The sequence below is a fragment of the Rhamphochromis sp. 'chilingali' genome (genome assembly GCF_963969265.1).
Source record: "Rhamphochromis sp. 'chilingali' genome assembly, chromosome: 8".
NCBI classification, from domain to species: domain Eukaryota; kingdom Metazoa; phylum Chordata; class Actinopteri; order Cichliformes; family Cichlidae; genus Rhamphochromis; species Rhamphochromis sp. 'chilingali'.
Window position 1 is genome coordinate 13717320 of NC_137935.1, and position 14996 is coordinate 13732315.

The 14996-nt window shown below is 38.9% G+C and overlaps 2 protein-coding genes across 4 annotated transcripts; one reads left to right on the forward strand and one right to left on the reverse strand.

The window, feature by feature from the left end:
• The first annotated feature begins 2158 nt into the window (after nt 1-2158).
• lim2.3 (lens intrinsic membrane protein 2.3) lies at nt 2159-5126 on the forward strand. Of its 3 annotated transcripts, none has more exons than XM_080889793.1 (5): nt 2159-2360; nt 3004-3196; nt 4459-4608; nt 4697-4831; nt 4907-5122. In XM_080889793.1, the coding sequence occupies exons 2-5, from the start codon at nt 3022-3024 to the stop codon at nt 4966-4968; spliced, it is 522 nt and encodes a 173-aa protein (XP_080745919.1). In that variant the 5' UTR covers nt 2159-2360; nt 3004-3021; the 3' UTR covers nt 4969-5122. The 3 variants fall into 3 exon arrangements, with proteins under 3 accessions (XP_080745919.1, XP_080745921.1, XP_080745920.1); XM_080889795.1 differs by having other exon boundaries at nt 2281-2360; nt 2925-3196; nt 4907-5126; XM_080889794.1 differs by having other exon boundaries at nt 2285-2360; nt 3008-3196; nt 4907-5125.
• Nucleotides 5127-5365: 239 nt separating this feature from the next.
• hspa8b (heat shock protein family A (Hsp70) member 8b) lies at nt 5366-10064 on the reverse strand. Its single transcript, XM_080889961.1, has 9 exons — nt 9909-10064; nt 8228-8437; nt 7939-8144; nt 7592-7744; nt 6921-7476; nt 6603-6805; nt 6313-6511; nt 6000-6232; nt 5366-5907 (listed from the first exon to the last, which is right to left on the reverse strand). The coding sequence occupies exons 2-9, from the start codon at nt 8430-8432 to the stop codon at nt 5722-5724; spliced, it is 1941 nt and encodes a 646-aa protein (XP_080746087.1). The 5' UTR covers nt 8433-8437; nt 9909-10064; the 3' UTR covers nt 5366-5721.
• Nucleotides 10065-14996: the final 4932 nt, after the last annotated feature.

Genomic DNA, 14996 nt, shown 5'->3' on the forward strand with positions numbered 1-14996 from the left:
CTCTGTTATGTGGGGTTAAACACGATTTGGATACACCAGATGGGACAGAGCTGAGATTGATATAAAATATGATTCAGTTTGAGGAAGTTAAATTGTTTAGATCTTTTTTATTATCTTATGTATTTTATCTTGTTTATTGTTAGAGAGATTGTGCTGAGTTTTTAAGAATTTAGGCGTCTCCTCATGGGCCTAAATCTACATGTACATATCACAGTGTGACAGTTTCCCTCCTGTCCTTATAAAAAAAGTTCAAAGGTTGTTTTTTTTTATTGTGTTGTGAATAAGAACTCTGCCTCCTGACATCTGACCCACGTTAACTCACGTTAACTCATGGACTGAACATACACACACACACACAATGGACAACTGTACCCTCAAACACACAATAATAACATGGACTGAACCACCACTCACAACCACTAGCACTTTATATAGCCTCTGTAGAAATTATCCACACCCTCACTTACCTTAACTGCACTACTGTATAGCCCTGTGTAAACAATCATTCTGTACATACGATAATTTTTAACCCTACAACTGTTTACAACTTGCATAGTTCCCATTTCTGTATAGCTGTATATCTCAGATTCCTGTAAAGTTATTTATTTCATATTCTGTATAGTTTTTCATATTTATATCCTGTTCATATCCTGTACATAGCTTGTACTCACTACAGCCTGTACATACTTATAGTTATAGAATATTCACAACATACTTCATACCGTGTACATTATAACATACCATAATAGACCCATTTCTGTAATATACTTACATATCTATATTATTGCTAATATACATTGTAATATATCTATATCACTAAGCACTTCTGGATGGATGCAAACTGCATTTCGTTGCCCTGTACCTGTGCATGTGCAATGACAATAAAGTTGAATTCTATTCTATTCTATTCTATTCTAAGTAACCGTACCAATAAATAATTAGTTGTGTGCTACGTTAACGTCTGCCTTCACTCTTTCCACATTGGACACTTGCTAGGTGTAACTCTTGTTTGTCTTTTCTGAACTGAGTGGTTTCTGTCATATTTCAGACCTGCCTCCAGAACAAAGTGACTCGGTGTGCATCACAAGTTATTAAGGGTGGCTACGCCTAACTGGAGAACCCACTGGAAAAAGCCTGAGACCTATTTTGCTTTTTGGCCTTCATTCGATACTGAGGCGTCAAAACACACCATCAACGATACAGGAAAGGAAGAGCTAAGACAAGAAATATGCCAGACTTGGAATGACTTTGCTTTGCTTTACTTATTTATTCCAAACTCTTGGAAAACAAACTCTTCATAATTGACCCTCTGATTGTGCTCCTGATTAGAAACTCATCTGTCCTGACTCTTTCAACAGTAACACCTTTTCGTATAGAATATGCTACACTATCAAGCAACCGAATGAAATATTAATTTCTGACACGCAACCCTCTCTTTTACAGCCCGCTCTTTCTGCCAGGTGCTACAGCAAAGATAAACCACTTGTGCTGCAGCTTCTTCACCCACATTATACAGTTTTATTAGCCACACTCATCACGCTTTCACGCCAACTGCATGCATATGGTCCAGCAATTTATTTTGTTTATTTCATCTATAATTAAATGAATTCCTCTGGGCTCGCTAGTGCTATATATATATATATATATATATATATATATATATATATATATATATATATATATATATATATATATATATATATATATATATATATATATGTGTGTGTGTGTATATAAATTTATTTAGATGATCATAATTTGTACTTTCAACATTTTAGTGGAACTAAAATGATGATGAGATGGTTGATTTATCATCTATGTTATGAGCCTTATAAAAGTTTTTGTGAGTTGTACAATTTGAATTTTATGAAAGTCTATATTGAAGAGAGAAAGAGCCCAATATTTATTAAAAACAAAACTTTAACATGTGAATAATGGGCAAAATGATTTACCAAAGTCACATTACATAATTCAACACTGCAGAGGATTCTGTTTCTACATTTTGCACTATGTTAAATAATCTCTCTTTCAACAGTACTATGGTTGAGCAGCGCAGGCCACGGGTTTGCTGTGTATGGTTGTGGAGCATTTTGAATTAAAAGCCCTGTGTCATCAGTATTGCCGAGATGTGCGCAGCGCTTTAACGGTTTTGTATTTTCAGCAGATTCCCTAAAACACAAAACTCATCCTCTGTGATTGGTTGTGGCTCAGCATGCTCCATTGTTCCGTCAGCCCGTTTGTTCGCTTGGTTTCCTATGCACAAACAAAACTTTCCTGCCATCCTGGGCAATATTGGGCTCCTCCGTGCTTTGACAACCCGAATTATTGGAATCTCTGACTTTTTCTAAGGGGAAAAAGAGGTATGTGATCAATATGGAAACACAGTGCAATTAACTGTATTTTGTATGGAATAAGAAAGTCCTTTTTAGTGTTGTTTGAATTAAGTTCAGTGGGTGAATCCTTGCTTCTCTTAAATTTCACTTCAATTAAATTTAAAACAGAGTGGAAAAGCCCACTTTATATAAAATATTTAAACAATATGCCATGTGTTACGGATGCACCACTGAATCTAGATGGAATAAAATTCCCGAGCTCGTGTGCATCATTTACATACTGTTCACTGTACCATGTTTGGCAGACTTGGGTATAATTTAACATAAATATATCTGGCTTTGAAAAATGTTTATCAGCCCTGCATGTGCTTTTAAAGATATAGACACTTCCTGATGCAGCAGAGTTAGAGGTTAATGATTTGTCAGATTGAGCCTGCTGCTTGTTCATGTCTTATAAGACGGTTCTTTTTTTCTTTTTCATATATATGCAATCAGATCTGTCGATAGCTCCAGCATCGCATTTGTGGCATGCCGCTGAATGTATTTAGATATTGTTTTATTCATGCCCACTGTTACTCCTCTCTGTAACAGGAAGTACTTGCTCTAATTGGTATAGCCGGGGCTCAGATGTGGTGGTGAGGCCTTGACCTGTTTTTTGTCTACGTGTCAGTCAGTGTTTTTTGGCAGGATGTACAGCTTCATGGGAGGTGGGTTGTTCTGTGCCGGAGTTGGAAACATACTCCTCATTGTCTCCACGGCAACTGACTACTGGATGCAGTATCGGCACTCCAGCAATTACATGCACCAGGGCCTGTGGCGGTACTGTGTGCCTGGGAAATGCATGACACATACAGACAGTATTGGTAAGACCTGCTGGTTGTCTTACACTGCATGTCTACAGACAGGCTTACCCTCATTAATACGTCTTAGTTGGCTCACAATTAGTCCAGAACCTTGATCAACACTGGAATACTTCCCCTCTCTTCTTTATGAGTATGGAGAACCAAAACTTCCAAAATAAAATAAAATAATATACTTTGGTGTTACAAAAAACGATGAAAAAAAAAAAAAATTTCTTTGTTATTTAATCAATATATTTTGTTAGTTCCAATTTTCACTATGGTTACTCCCTTTAGGTTCATGGGTAGGGATGACTGAAACTTAAAAACCCAATCTGAAAAAAAACAAAACCAAAATGTAAAAATAAAAATTAATTAATCAATAAAATGAATAAATGACTCACTGACTAAAAAATATCACAGTAGATGAAAAAATAATACATATAGCCATTAACTAATTGTAAAATGCCAAAACATTTATGCTTTAAATAGCACCAGCAATTATTTATCTCTAAAATTAAGTGGTTAATAACATTTATTAATGAATATAGATACATTCATTTTAAAAACATTTCCCCTTTCCTTTTTACCTCTGTTTGCATAAATATAAAATTATTTGACTTTGAAACCCACCCTGAGAAAACATCACATCTACACTTCTTTATGTGCACTCATAAAAGCGTGCACAGTCCAGACAAACTGCTTTATTTGTTGGCAAACATTTCTGAACCTAGTGTTGATCGACAAATAAAAAAACTCCCTGAACCCACAACATATTTTGATGTTTGGTAATAAAGTAGGAATGCGGGGAGTGATGTAAAAAGAGCATTAAAAATAAGGGAACTATTTCAAAATTGAAAATAATATAATAAAGACGCGAAAGGCTTGCATTGAATTATTTATTCATTTATTTCTGGCTTTGGCACTTTCAGTCCTCCATACAGGGGGACTGCGAAATTGTGCTTCCACCTCAAGTAGGTTGCGAGTCACACTAGTGGCACAGATGTTATTAGGAAATCTATTTTTGGTGGGGAGCCTGTGTGTGAGATTTCTTCATATGCTTTTATTTGCACCAGCAACACAACATAAAACAGCTTTCCATTTTCTCTCTTACTTCATCACATTTTTTGACATGCTCTAGATGGCAAGCTAGATCTGTCTCCTACATTAGGACAAGCACAAATACAGGCAACATATAACTTCACAAACTGAATGTGTAACAAAGAATAAACATACTTCTAAAGTCTGCATTTATTAAGTCTGGCCTGTCTCGCTCTGGCTCACAGCATACTGGGATGCCACCCGGGCCTTCATGATCCTTTCCCTGCTGGCTTGTTTCATTGGCATTGTGATTGGCGTCATGGCCTTCATCCACTACTCCTCCTTCGACGGGTTTGACAAAACATTTGCAGCTGGCATCCTCTTCTTTATCTCCTGTGAGCTCCTCACATGCAGTCATATAAAAGCTTTCCTGGTATAGCAGAGAATTAGCACCTCCGGTACTTACGCTATCTTTTTGTGCAGGCTTCTTTGTGTTGCTGGCGATGGCTGTGTACACAGGGGTGACGGTGAACTACTACGGCAAACGTTATGGCAGCTGGCGATTCTCCTGGTCCTATATAATGGGCTGGGTGGCAGTGGTGCTCACGTTCTTCTCAGGTTTGGATCTCATGATGCTTTAAGTGTTATGTGTTTTTTATTTTTAACTGAACTATTTACCCTACCCTGTTTCAGGTATCTTCTACATGTGTGCCTACCGGATGCACGAATGCCCAAGAAACTCTAACTCGCGCTGACCTGCCGAACACTTCAACATATGTTCTCACACGTGTACCAGCAATGGTCCATAACCTGCGACCAAGAGGAACCAACACACCCCCATGAACTTTCCAACATCTTAAGTAGTCACGACTAAGCAAAATAAATGAGAAAAATGTTGTTGCCTGTCTTGTCTCTGCTCTATTATTGTGCACACTATCAGGACCAGCAAATAAACTTTGATGGTAAACTACCCACAAAAACACAAAGGAAGCCTTGAAAAACTACAAGCATGTCTGCTTAGTCATCGGCTTTGATGCAGTTTCAGATTTAAACGTGCAGGCTGAAAGCCATGCCTGAGAAAACACTCCATAGTGCTGCTCAATTTCACAGAAAAGCTTTGAGGCAATAAATAAATGACTCGGAAATCATGAAAATATTTCATTTGGTTTAATTTAGCTAATCGTTGTGCAATAAACAACAGTTTTAGCTTCATATATCAACCCAGAAAAACACTGGGAATGCAAATGTGAACTAAACTCAAAGGAACTTCACTTCCAAGAGAAACTGTTAATCAATAAAGTCACAGTGCAGATACAGCCTTAAGCCTGGCATACAAAACAAAGTTAAAAAAAAAAGAAGAAGAAAAAAGTCAAAACAGTCAACAGAGAATGGAAGTTAATGGTTTTGAGTATTTACATAATACTGCGATAACATGAATGGTGTTACTCTCACACGAACGTTTCAAGAACAAAGGGAACAGGCTCATGCACATCTGTTCAAGCTGCGGCTTAGTCGACCTCCTCGATGGTGGGGCCGGAGGATCCTCCTCCTCCAGGAGCAGCACCACCCCCGGGGAAGCCGCCGGGCATGCCCCCTGGAACCCCACCTGCACTTTGGTACAGCTTGGTCATGATGGGGTTGCACAGCTTCTCCAGCTCTTTCTGCTGATGTTCAAACTCATCTTTTTCTGCCGTCTGTAGAGAAGTAACAAGAGGGAGTCAAATGCAAGTTTATTCTGAGCATTTGTTTTCAAGGTTTCTAATCACAGTTCAGCACAAACTCATACCTGGTTTCTATCCAGCCAGCTGATGACCTCGTTACATTTATCCAAAATCTTCTGTTTGTCTTCGTCGCTGATCTTGCCCTTTAGCTTCTCATCCTCCACAGCGGACTTCATGTTGAAGGCGTAAGACTCCAGACCGTTCTTGGCAGAGACCTTCTGTCTTTGCACGTCGTCCTCAGCTTTGTACTTCTCAGCTTCCTGGACCATGCGCTCGATGTCCTCTTTGCTCAAGCGACCTGAGTAGCAGAGCAATAAGATGGCTTAAATGCAAAGAACTCGATTTTCACAATCTGGATACAGTTCACTTCCTAGTTACCTTTGTCATTGGTGATTGTGATCTTGTTCTCCTTGCCGGTGCTCTTGTCGACTGCAGACACATTCATAATGCCGTTGGCGTCGATATCGAATGTCACCTCAATCTGTGGAACCCCACGTGGGGCTGGTGGGATTCCGGTGAGCTCAAATTTCCCCAAGAGGTTGTTGTCTTTTGTCATCGCTCTTTCACCCTCAAACACCTGATGACAAAACATCAAAAAAGCATTTTCAATGTTTCAGTCTTACATTTTAGTAAACAAATGGAAGAGGGGACTGAGGTTGTAGTTTTACCTGAATGAGCACACCAGGCTGGTTGTCTGAATAGGTGGTAAAGGTTTGGGTCTGCTTTGTGGGGATTGTGGTGTTTCTCTTGATCAGCACAGTCATGACTCCTCCAGCAGTCTCGATGCCCAGAGACAAGGGGGTCACATCCAGCAGCAGGAGATCCTGCACATTCTCAGATTTGTCACCTGCCAAGATGGCTGCCTGCACAGCTGCAGAAAAAAAAAGAAAAAAGAAAAGTGAAATCAAGTTTTAAAATGTTGCTCATTAGTAGCTCTGTAGTGCAAGACAGTTGTTGTTCTATTTCTAAGCACACAGGGGCCATACCTGCACCGTAGGCCACTGCCTCATCAGGGTTAATGCTCTTATTGAGTTCCTTCCCATTGAAGAAATCTTGCAAGAGCTTCTGGATCTTAGGAATACGAGTAGAACCCCCCACTAGCACAATGTCATGGATTTGGGCCTTATCCATCTTGGCATCACGGAGAGCCTTTTCCACAGGCTCCAGGGTTCCTCGGAACAGATCTGCGTTCAGCTCCTCAAACCGGGCTCTGGTAATGGAGGTGTAGAAATCGATGCCCTCATACAGAGAGTCAATTTCAATGCTAGCCTGAGTGCTGGATGACAGGGTGCGCTTGGCCCTCTCACATGCCGTGCGCAGACGACGCACCGCCCTCTTGTTGTCGCTAATGTCTTTTTTGTACTTGCGTTTGAACTCGGAGATGAAGTGGTTCACCATGCGGTTGTCAAAGTCTTCACCGCCCAAGTGAGTGTCACCCGCTGTGGACTTCACTTCAAAGATGCCGTCTTCAATTGTCAGGATCGAGACGTCAAATGTGCCGCCGCCCAGATCGAAGATGAGAACATTTCTCTCTGATCCAACCTAAAAATGTAGCATTTAATCGTAATTTGTAGATTGTGGATTTACTACATTTTTATTTTTTTTATTTAGACAAACTTTAGGGCTTTCTACACAACATCAAAAAACTCTAGCATACCTTTTTGTCCAGGCCATAGGCAATGGCAGCAGCGGTGGGCTCATTGATGATACGAAGGACATTAAGCCCAGAAATGGTCCCTGCATCTTTGGTGGCCTGGCGCTGAGAGTCGTTGAAGTAGGCAGGCACAGTCACTACGACACTTGTTACCGTCTGGAAATTTTAATAAGACTATCAATGAGAACTGTGATGAGCAGGGTTTTTTTAGTTGATTTTAAACCAGGAGGTATCTAGGCTGTAAAAGTAAACATGACACAAGCAGTGAAGTCTGCTGTTGACATTTCTGTGTCTTGCTGGGAAAGAGAGACTTAAAATAAAAGATTATAAATCTTTTTGCTCAGAAGTACCTTGCCAAGGTATGCTTCTGCAATCTCCTTCATTTTAAGCAGCACCATGGAGGAGATCTCCTCTGGGTAAAACGTCTTGGCCTCACCCTTGTATTCCACCTTTACTTTGGGTCGTGAAGCATCATTGATCACTGTAAAGGGCCAATGTTTCATGTCTGACTGGACAACGCTGTCATCAAACCGGCGTCCAATGAGACGTTTGGCATCTGGGAAGCAATAAAGGATTAATACGCAGAAACATCAAAGCTCATCTTCTATTCTTGAATTTTCTAGGGGGAAAAAAGCATACCAAATATTGTGTTGTTTGGGTTCAAGGCCACTTGGTTCTTGGCTGCATCCCCAATCAGCCTCTCTGTGTCAGTGAATGCAACATAGCTGGGTGTAGTCCTGTTTCCCTGGTCATTGGCAATGATTTCCACTTTGCCATGCTGAAAAACTCCTACACAGGAGTAGGTAGTGCCCAGGTCAATACCAACTGCTGGTCCCTTGGACATGGTTCCTGAGAATAAGATCATTATTTATAGTTGTTAATCACAGACTGGCACTAAAGTGACAGTGTGGATATGTGGCAGATGAGTAACTTAAGCTCTAAGCACTGGTGGGGTGGGGATACCATGATGCACTCTTGTAGTATGGGGTAACGAGGCTATTATCAGAGTCTGAGCTGTTCAAACAAATGGTTTCAGTGAAAGTTAAGTCCACCACACCTGTTACTAGGCCTCCTCCTTTCTGAGAACTTGGTATTAAGTGCCTTTATTACATTAACAAGGAACGACAGGAAAGCATGGGCCTCTTCCAAGAATAAGGTATTTGGACACCTATAATCAAAATCAAAATTTTTATCTCTGTGTTTTTAGTGTGCAGACTGCTGTTGGTCTAACAAGAATGCGCCATCCAAAATCACCTCTAGTGGCCATTACAAGACACTAATATTCTATATTCTGTTTTATAATCTCAAAAATATAAACTACAAAAGGGATTCTCTATCAATACATTTCTGAGTGAAACTATGTGGAAAATGTTGGGAAAACAGCTAAATAGGAAAAGCCATGTTTACTGTTGCTACAGTAGCAGATTACCAACACACTGTAATGATACCCTAATCTTAAACCACATGGGAGGTCATTATAACAAACTTTTCATGCCAGTGGGTGGCTGGGTTCCTCCTGTGGGGCATGCTGCCAGTAGTGGTGCAGCAGAAATGTGGAGACTGGCAGTTTGATAAGAGCCAGGGCTTTATGGCTTGGGTTAGCAAAAAGTAGAGCTGATTGATATATAAATATATTTGGACTGTGGTTAACAGTGGGTTGATTTTAGCTATGCTTTATTACAGTCCGCATGAACATTCCTATATTGATAAAGATAATGACGGGTAGGTTTTAGCTTGCATTCTTAATTTGCAAAATATGACAACTTATACAGGTGCTTGCTTTGGATAATGCAAAGCAACTTTATTTGCAAATTGCACTGACTCTTGTTTATACTGATGTGCTTCGCTAACACTGTTTATGGACACTGCATTGCATTTGTTTTGGGAGTGATGATGGGAAAGAGTGACTGTGCAGCAGCAAGTACATGCCAGTCTATCAGCAGCAGTGCGAGTGGGCGTGCCCTTTCATATTTCAGAAGCCTGCGAACTTTCTGGATCTTTCTTCCCACTTTATGTAACTTTAACGCATATTAGAAACTTCATCCCGACCGTTTTGAGTAAGACGGAACATGCAGCAGCAGTAGCAGTTTATACCTGTTGTTTGTCATTTTAACTGTCAAGCATCTTATCGGTTAAGCTACACTTAACATGCATACTTAAGGATGTGTGGCAGTAAGATAAACCTAATAACAAAACAACAGCAAAAAAAAGCACCAACTAGCTTAGATGTTACCTTAAAACACTGCAGCCGTTAATGATGTTAACGTGACGCTAACCACTTGACGTCAGCATGCCACACGCTTCTCCTCTCTATACTCACCTCTGTTGTTTTCCTACTGTGGCGCAGGTTGCCTTTGCCCTGAGTGACTGGGTGTGACGGGTCCTGATCCCCGGTATCAGTCAGTAGTGTGTGTGTATGTGTGTGGGAGCGGCCGGACCTCCTCAATATCATTCCCACTCCGAACTCTCTAGAACACAGGAGGAGCGATGCTGGCCAATCCTCTCCCGTCAGTTTCAACTGCCTCGACCAGCGGTCCAATTAAAAATACCGTCAGCAGATTTCCAAAGCAGTTGCTATCAGGAAAATACAGAGAATGAAAAAAAAAAAAACTAAAGTTGAAGTTTCGTTTCTAGCAATTACTAGCAAACTCACTGAGGAGAATGATCCAGCAGTGCCAGTTTCTGGATTATTCCACAGGTTCCCGCCTCAGGTACTCCTGAAGGAGTTATTTTGATTGAGTGAGTTACCTGATATGGCAAAAGTGACCTTGTAGGCAGCTTTTCCCGCTTTGTTCATTGTGGAAAATTTGCTAGATTTAAGCACACAAACTTGCTATCTGTAGTCTTTGTGTCATTATAAAATCTTTCGGCGTTACAAATATTTCTTGGATTCAGTTATACCTAATTCAGCCATTCACACCAACTGCTTAATTTCACTGCTTAATTTCACTGGTTGATTTTGCAGCATTTAACTTTTCAAAGCAAGCTTAATTTTTAGATCCTAAAAAACAGATCTGACCAGACCATTGCATTAAACTTGATTTAGACTTCTCAAGGAAAGCTGTCATTGACTCATGAGGAGGTACTCTTCAGGTTGTGTGGAAGGTTACAGCAAAGGGTTAAAAGGAGTTTCCAGTTACATCATAGGAAGCATAGTTTATTAGACATTAGGCAACAAGTGCACTTGTTGCTCAAAAAGCACACCAGTACTATATACACAAATTGTGAAATACTACCATTTTACCTCAGACGCACAGCTAGGCACTGCTCTGTAGTGGTGCGCTACTGCGATCTGATACTAAGCGAATACTTGGCCAGTATTGCCAATACCAATACGGATACTTCTTTTTTTTTTCTTTTTTTGTGTCCCGTTTGGATCTTTAGCCATCAGAATTGTTGTCTTAAGGCCAAGAAAGATGCCAAGCGGATTTATTCTACCAAGTGGATCATCATGGCCTTGCCATATTGGTCCATTTGATTGACCTTTATTATAATTATGAATTTATTTTATTTTCAGTTGCTACAAACGGGACAGACAATACGGATACTTCTAACTTATAAAAGTAGCTTATGTAGAGAACAATGTGTCATGACTTATGAGATGAATCATCATCAGTTTTTTTTAGATTCTATAGACATTTTAATGACCACTAAATAACAACAATAATAATTTCAGAATAATTATTTAACATAACAAACACAGCTTTTCATATATTTTGAAAGTGGGTTTTTGAAGACTTGGAATGTGAATGTGCCTGTCTCTGAATAACTTTGGGTCAACTTCTGTTGTTTAAATGTGCCGAAGGCTCTTAAAATATAGACATGACAGTCAATACAAAAAGGTTCTGAAATTTTTCATACTAAATTTTTGAGGTATATTTTTTCATTTCCCCATGATTCAGTCAGTTACATACTGAAATTAGAGGCTAGAAACAGAGTATCAATCCTATCGTGCTAGTATTGATATGATACCAATATCAGCTTTGGTATCAGTACTATCAATATTTTGATCAATCCATCCACCTGTACTGCTCCAGATGAATAGGCGCTCTGAAGTTATTTCTGCCTCCTCAGATGTGGTCCCCACTCTGCCACCAAGAGTTCAAACTACCCCACTGGCATACTGATATATGTATGAAATCTGCTGTGATACAGCTTCAACTCCTGGATGAAACAATGAATTTCCCCTGCTGCTGCATTCTCTTTTTCTTACTTTTCCTGTTTAGAAACATCAATACCTGCTCATCATCACTCTATGTCAACTTTGGGGGACAAATTTTCCCCCAAAGTACAATGTGTATATATGCTACATGACAAGGTCAACATTTCTTTCCCCTCTCATAACCACAGACACAGAACATGCAACACAATGCAACCTATACATACACCAGTACAATTACACAATACAGTAATACGATTATGCTTGCAGCTCATAATGTTTATTATATATATATATACATTTAGAATCAGAACATTACATAAACCTGAAGGAGTCAAATACATTTTAAAAATCTTTTGGCGTCTTTTTGGCACTGTATTTAAAGTTTTAATTGGTTTTGCACCTGCTGCCACAGGATCATTAAAGTCTGCTTCCCAATCATTCTAGACCTGCAGCCCAAGCTTATTTCAAAAGGGGCATCTTTGCTGACCTTGCACCAAGATTCTGGAATGATTTCCCAAGTGACCTCAGAAATACATCAACCTTGACTGCCTTTTTTTCCAAGCTTTTGAAAGCATTTGTTTTAGGAGTCTAGGCTGTGGTTGTGGTATTTTATGTAAATAGTATGCATGTGCATAGCAAGAATTTTTAATAATTAAAATATAATAGTTCCTAAAGTCCAGCTGCCACATAGTTCAGTTTCAATGTCCATAAGTGACAGGTGCCCCTTAAAATGTTGTCCTTAATTATTTTCCTGTCATCTTGAACATTTCAAGAGGACCATTCTCCTTGTTTTAGTTTAGTTTTACTTAACTAGAATAAGTTTGGTCTCAGTGCTGGAGTCCTTATCTGAACAGGAGGAGTGCACAACTTATCAGAGGGCCTTATTGTCTCCAGGGTCCTGGGCATGTGTCCACTTTGCCCACATAACAACACAGTGTCCTGTATCTAGTTTATATAAGCCAGTTACATAAGCCAAAAATATGTGGCTCGTTAATGGATGAGATTGTCACAGAAACCTGAACTTGATTACCTGATAGAAGAGCAATTAGCAATAGTTAAGAATAGTTAAGGTCTTGCATGAGCTCTTAAAAACAAAAACAAAATAACAAACCCTTCAAAGTATTGTATGTATTTAAGAGGGAGTTAGGAAGTTGAATTAAAGTAAAATACAAAGCACTAATAAACTACAATAATACTACTCATATCTGGTCTTCAGATCTGGTCACCCTACTGCAATGTTGGATTCAGCGAAAGAGCTGTCACTCAGTTCCACAGGCAGTTTTTCCACTTGACTTACACTCACACTATTAAATCCCCCGTTGCCCAAAAAGCCTTTTCCTAATAAACCACAATGAGAAACTCTGTCAGTAAAGTGCACACAGGACACCTTTGGCTTAAATGTTTTTATTCTGAGTCTGTGAGCTGAGCAGAAAATCCCTGTGGATACTATGACCCAAGACCAGATGGTCTTAAAACACAGCAGAAAACATAGAAACTAGAAGAAGTTCTGAGGTGATGTGTCATTTCATATTCAAGTTTTTTAAAGTTCTCATTAAAGGTAACCGTTTTTAAGTTTGTTAAGGGGGAGGTATTTATTTTTACACACAAATTTTGAAGTAGGTGACATCAAGTTAGTACTATTTAATCATTTGATTAAAAATCATCATAAAACTAAGTATTTTAAAACTATATTCACCTGGTGGGTAGAGTTTACAAATTATACATTTGCATAGAAAACATATGGTGACTTTACATTATCTTCCAGCTCTTAACAGTATATACAGTCATGGTAAGAAAAAAAAACAAGCACACCCATTCTCATTCATTTCTGAGGTTTTGAATTGAACATGCCAGGTTCTGGTTCAGTGACATGTCTGAAAATGAGGTAAAAACAAAACACGACATATAACATCATGTCATTCATTTATTTAACAAACCCTAATCCAAAATGCACAAGTAGTGTGTATAGAACCACCATCAGCCAGAATAATAACCAAACTACATTCTGATTTGTTGGTGTTCCAACCGACCAGACACAGTGGTGGGTAAGAAGGAGAGGAAGACCACAATTGTGATAAATTCCCAGCTGATAGCAATGTGAAGATGTTTTCTTTTTCAGACATTCTGTTGTAGATTTGGTCTGTGATTCAATTTCATTCAAGCTTTAGCTGTTGGACACATGGTCTCACCTTTGACTCTAGAATAATTTTCATTTGTTTTGAAAGTTTTTCATTTATGAATAATGTCTCTCACTGTAAAATTACCTTATAACTCTTCCTATACTGATGGAAAGCAACAGTTATCAACTAAGATCATTGCTGATGTCTTTCCTCATTGACATTGAGTCAACACACAACTGAATGCTTTAGTCCAAAGAAGTGCCAAAACACCTGCTTTTATAGAGGTGGTCGTACTTGCACATGCTCAATTAATCAAGTACATGTGATTCGCGGCATCTAGCTGCTACTTATTGTCTTAATTCGACTCTCTTAATGGAAGCAGAAAGAGTGTCCTTGTAGTTTTCCACTCACTGCTTCTGCATTTTGATTTATTTTCTGTTAAAAAAATAATGACAGTATAATATGGCATTTTGAATGTTAATCTGAGGTTGTATTTAACTAATTAACTAATGATAAAGACCAGGTGCTCTAAATGCTAATATTACATTTTGTTTTTCTTCTGGAAGAAGTTTATTTTTGTTTGTTTTTTAACATTGTAGTATGCTGTGGTACGATTAGTAAGTACAATTAGTAAGTACGATTAGTAAGTAAATATCAGAAAGTGAAAGAATGTTACTCTTTGCAGTCTGTGAAGTACAGACTGAACCAGAAAGCATTCGCTTAACCACGCCTCTATGTGCTATTGCTAAATAAGTATTAAGGACATAGCTGGAGGCTTCCTCTAAAGTACACAACCTGAACCAACACCCAAAATTTATGTGAGAACAGACACTGAGATCAGGGTGTAGTTCTTAAAAATGCACAAGTGGGTCACAGATAATCAAGCTTTATAAAAAAATAATGGTAAAAAAATCCTGGGGTTGGTTTACCAGTACAGTATGAGGTAGTGCTGTGCTCTGATATGACCTTTTAAACAAAAAAAGGACACCTCCTGTGTTACAAAAATGTTATGATACTGCTCAGGTGTTGCATATATTCATGGCTTTGCAATAAAGCAGGGAGTAACTGCAGTCAGTAGGTGTGGTACTAAACGATTCAATGCTTTTAGATTAATTTTACCCTATAA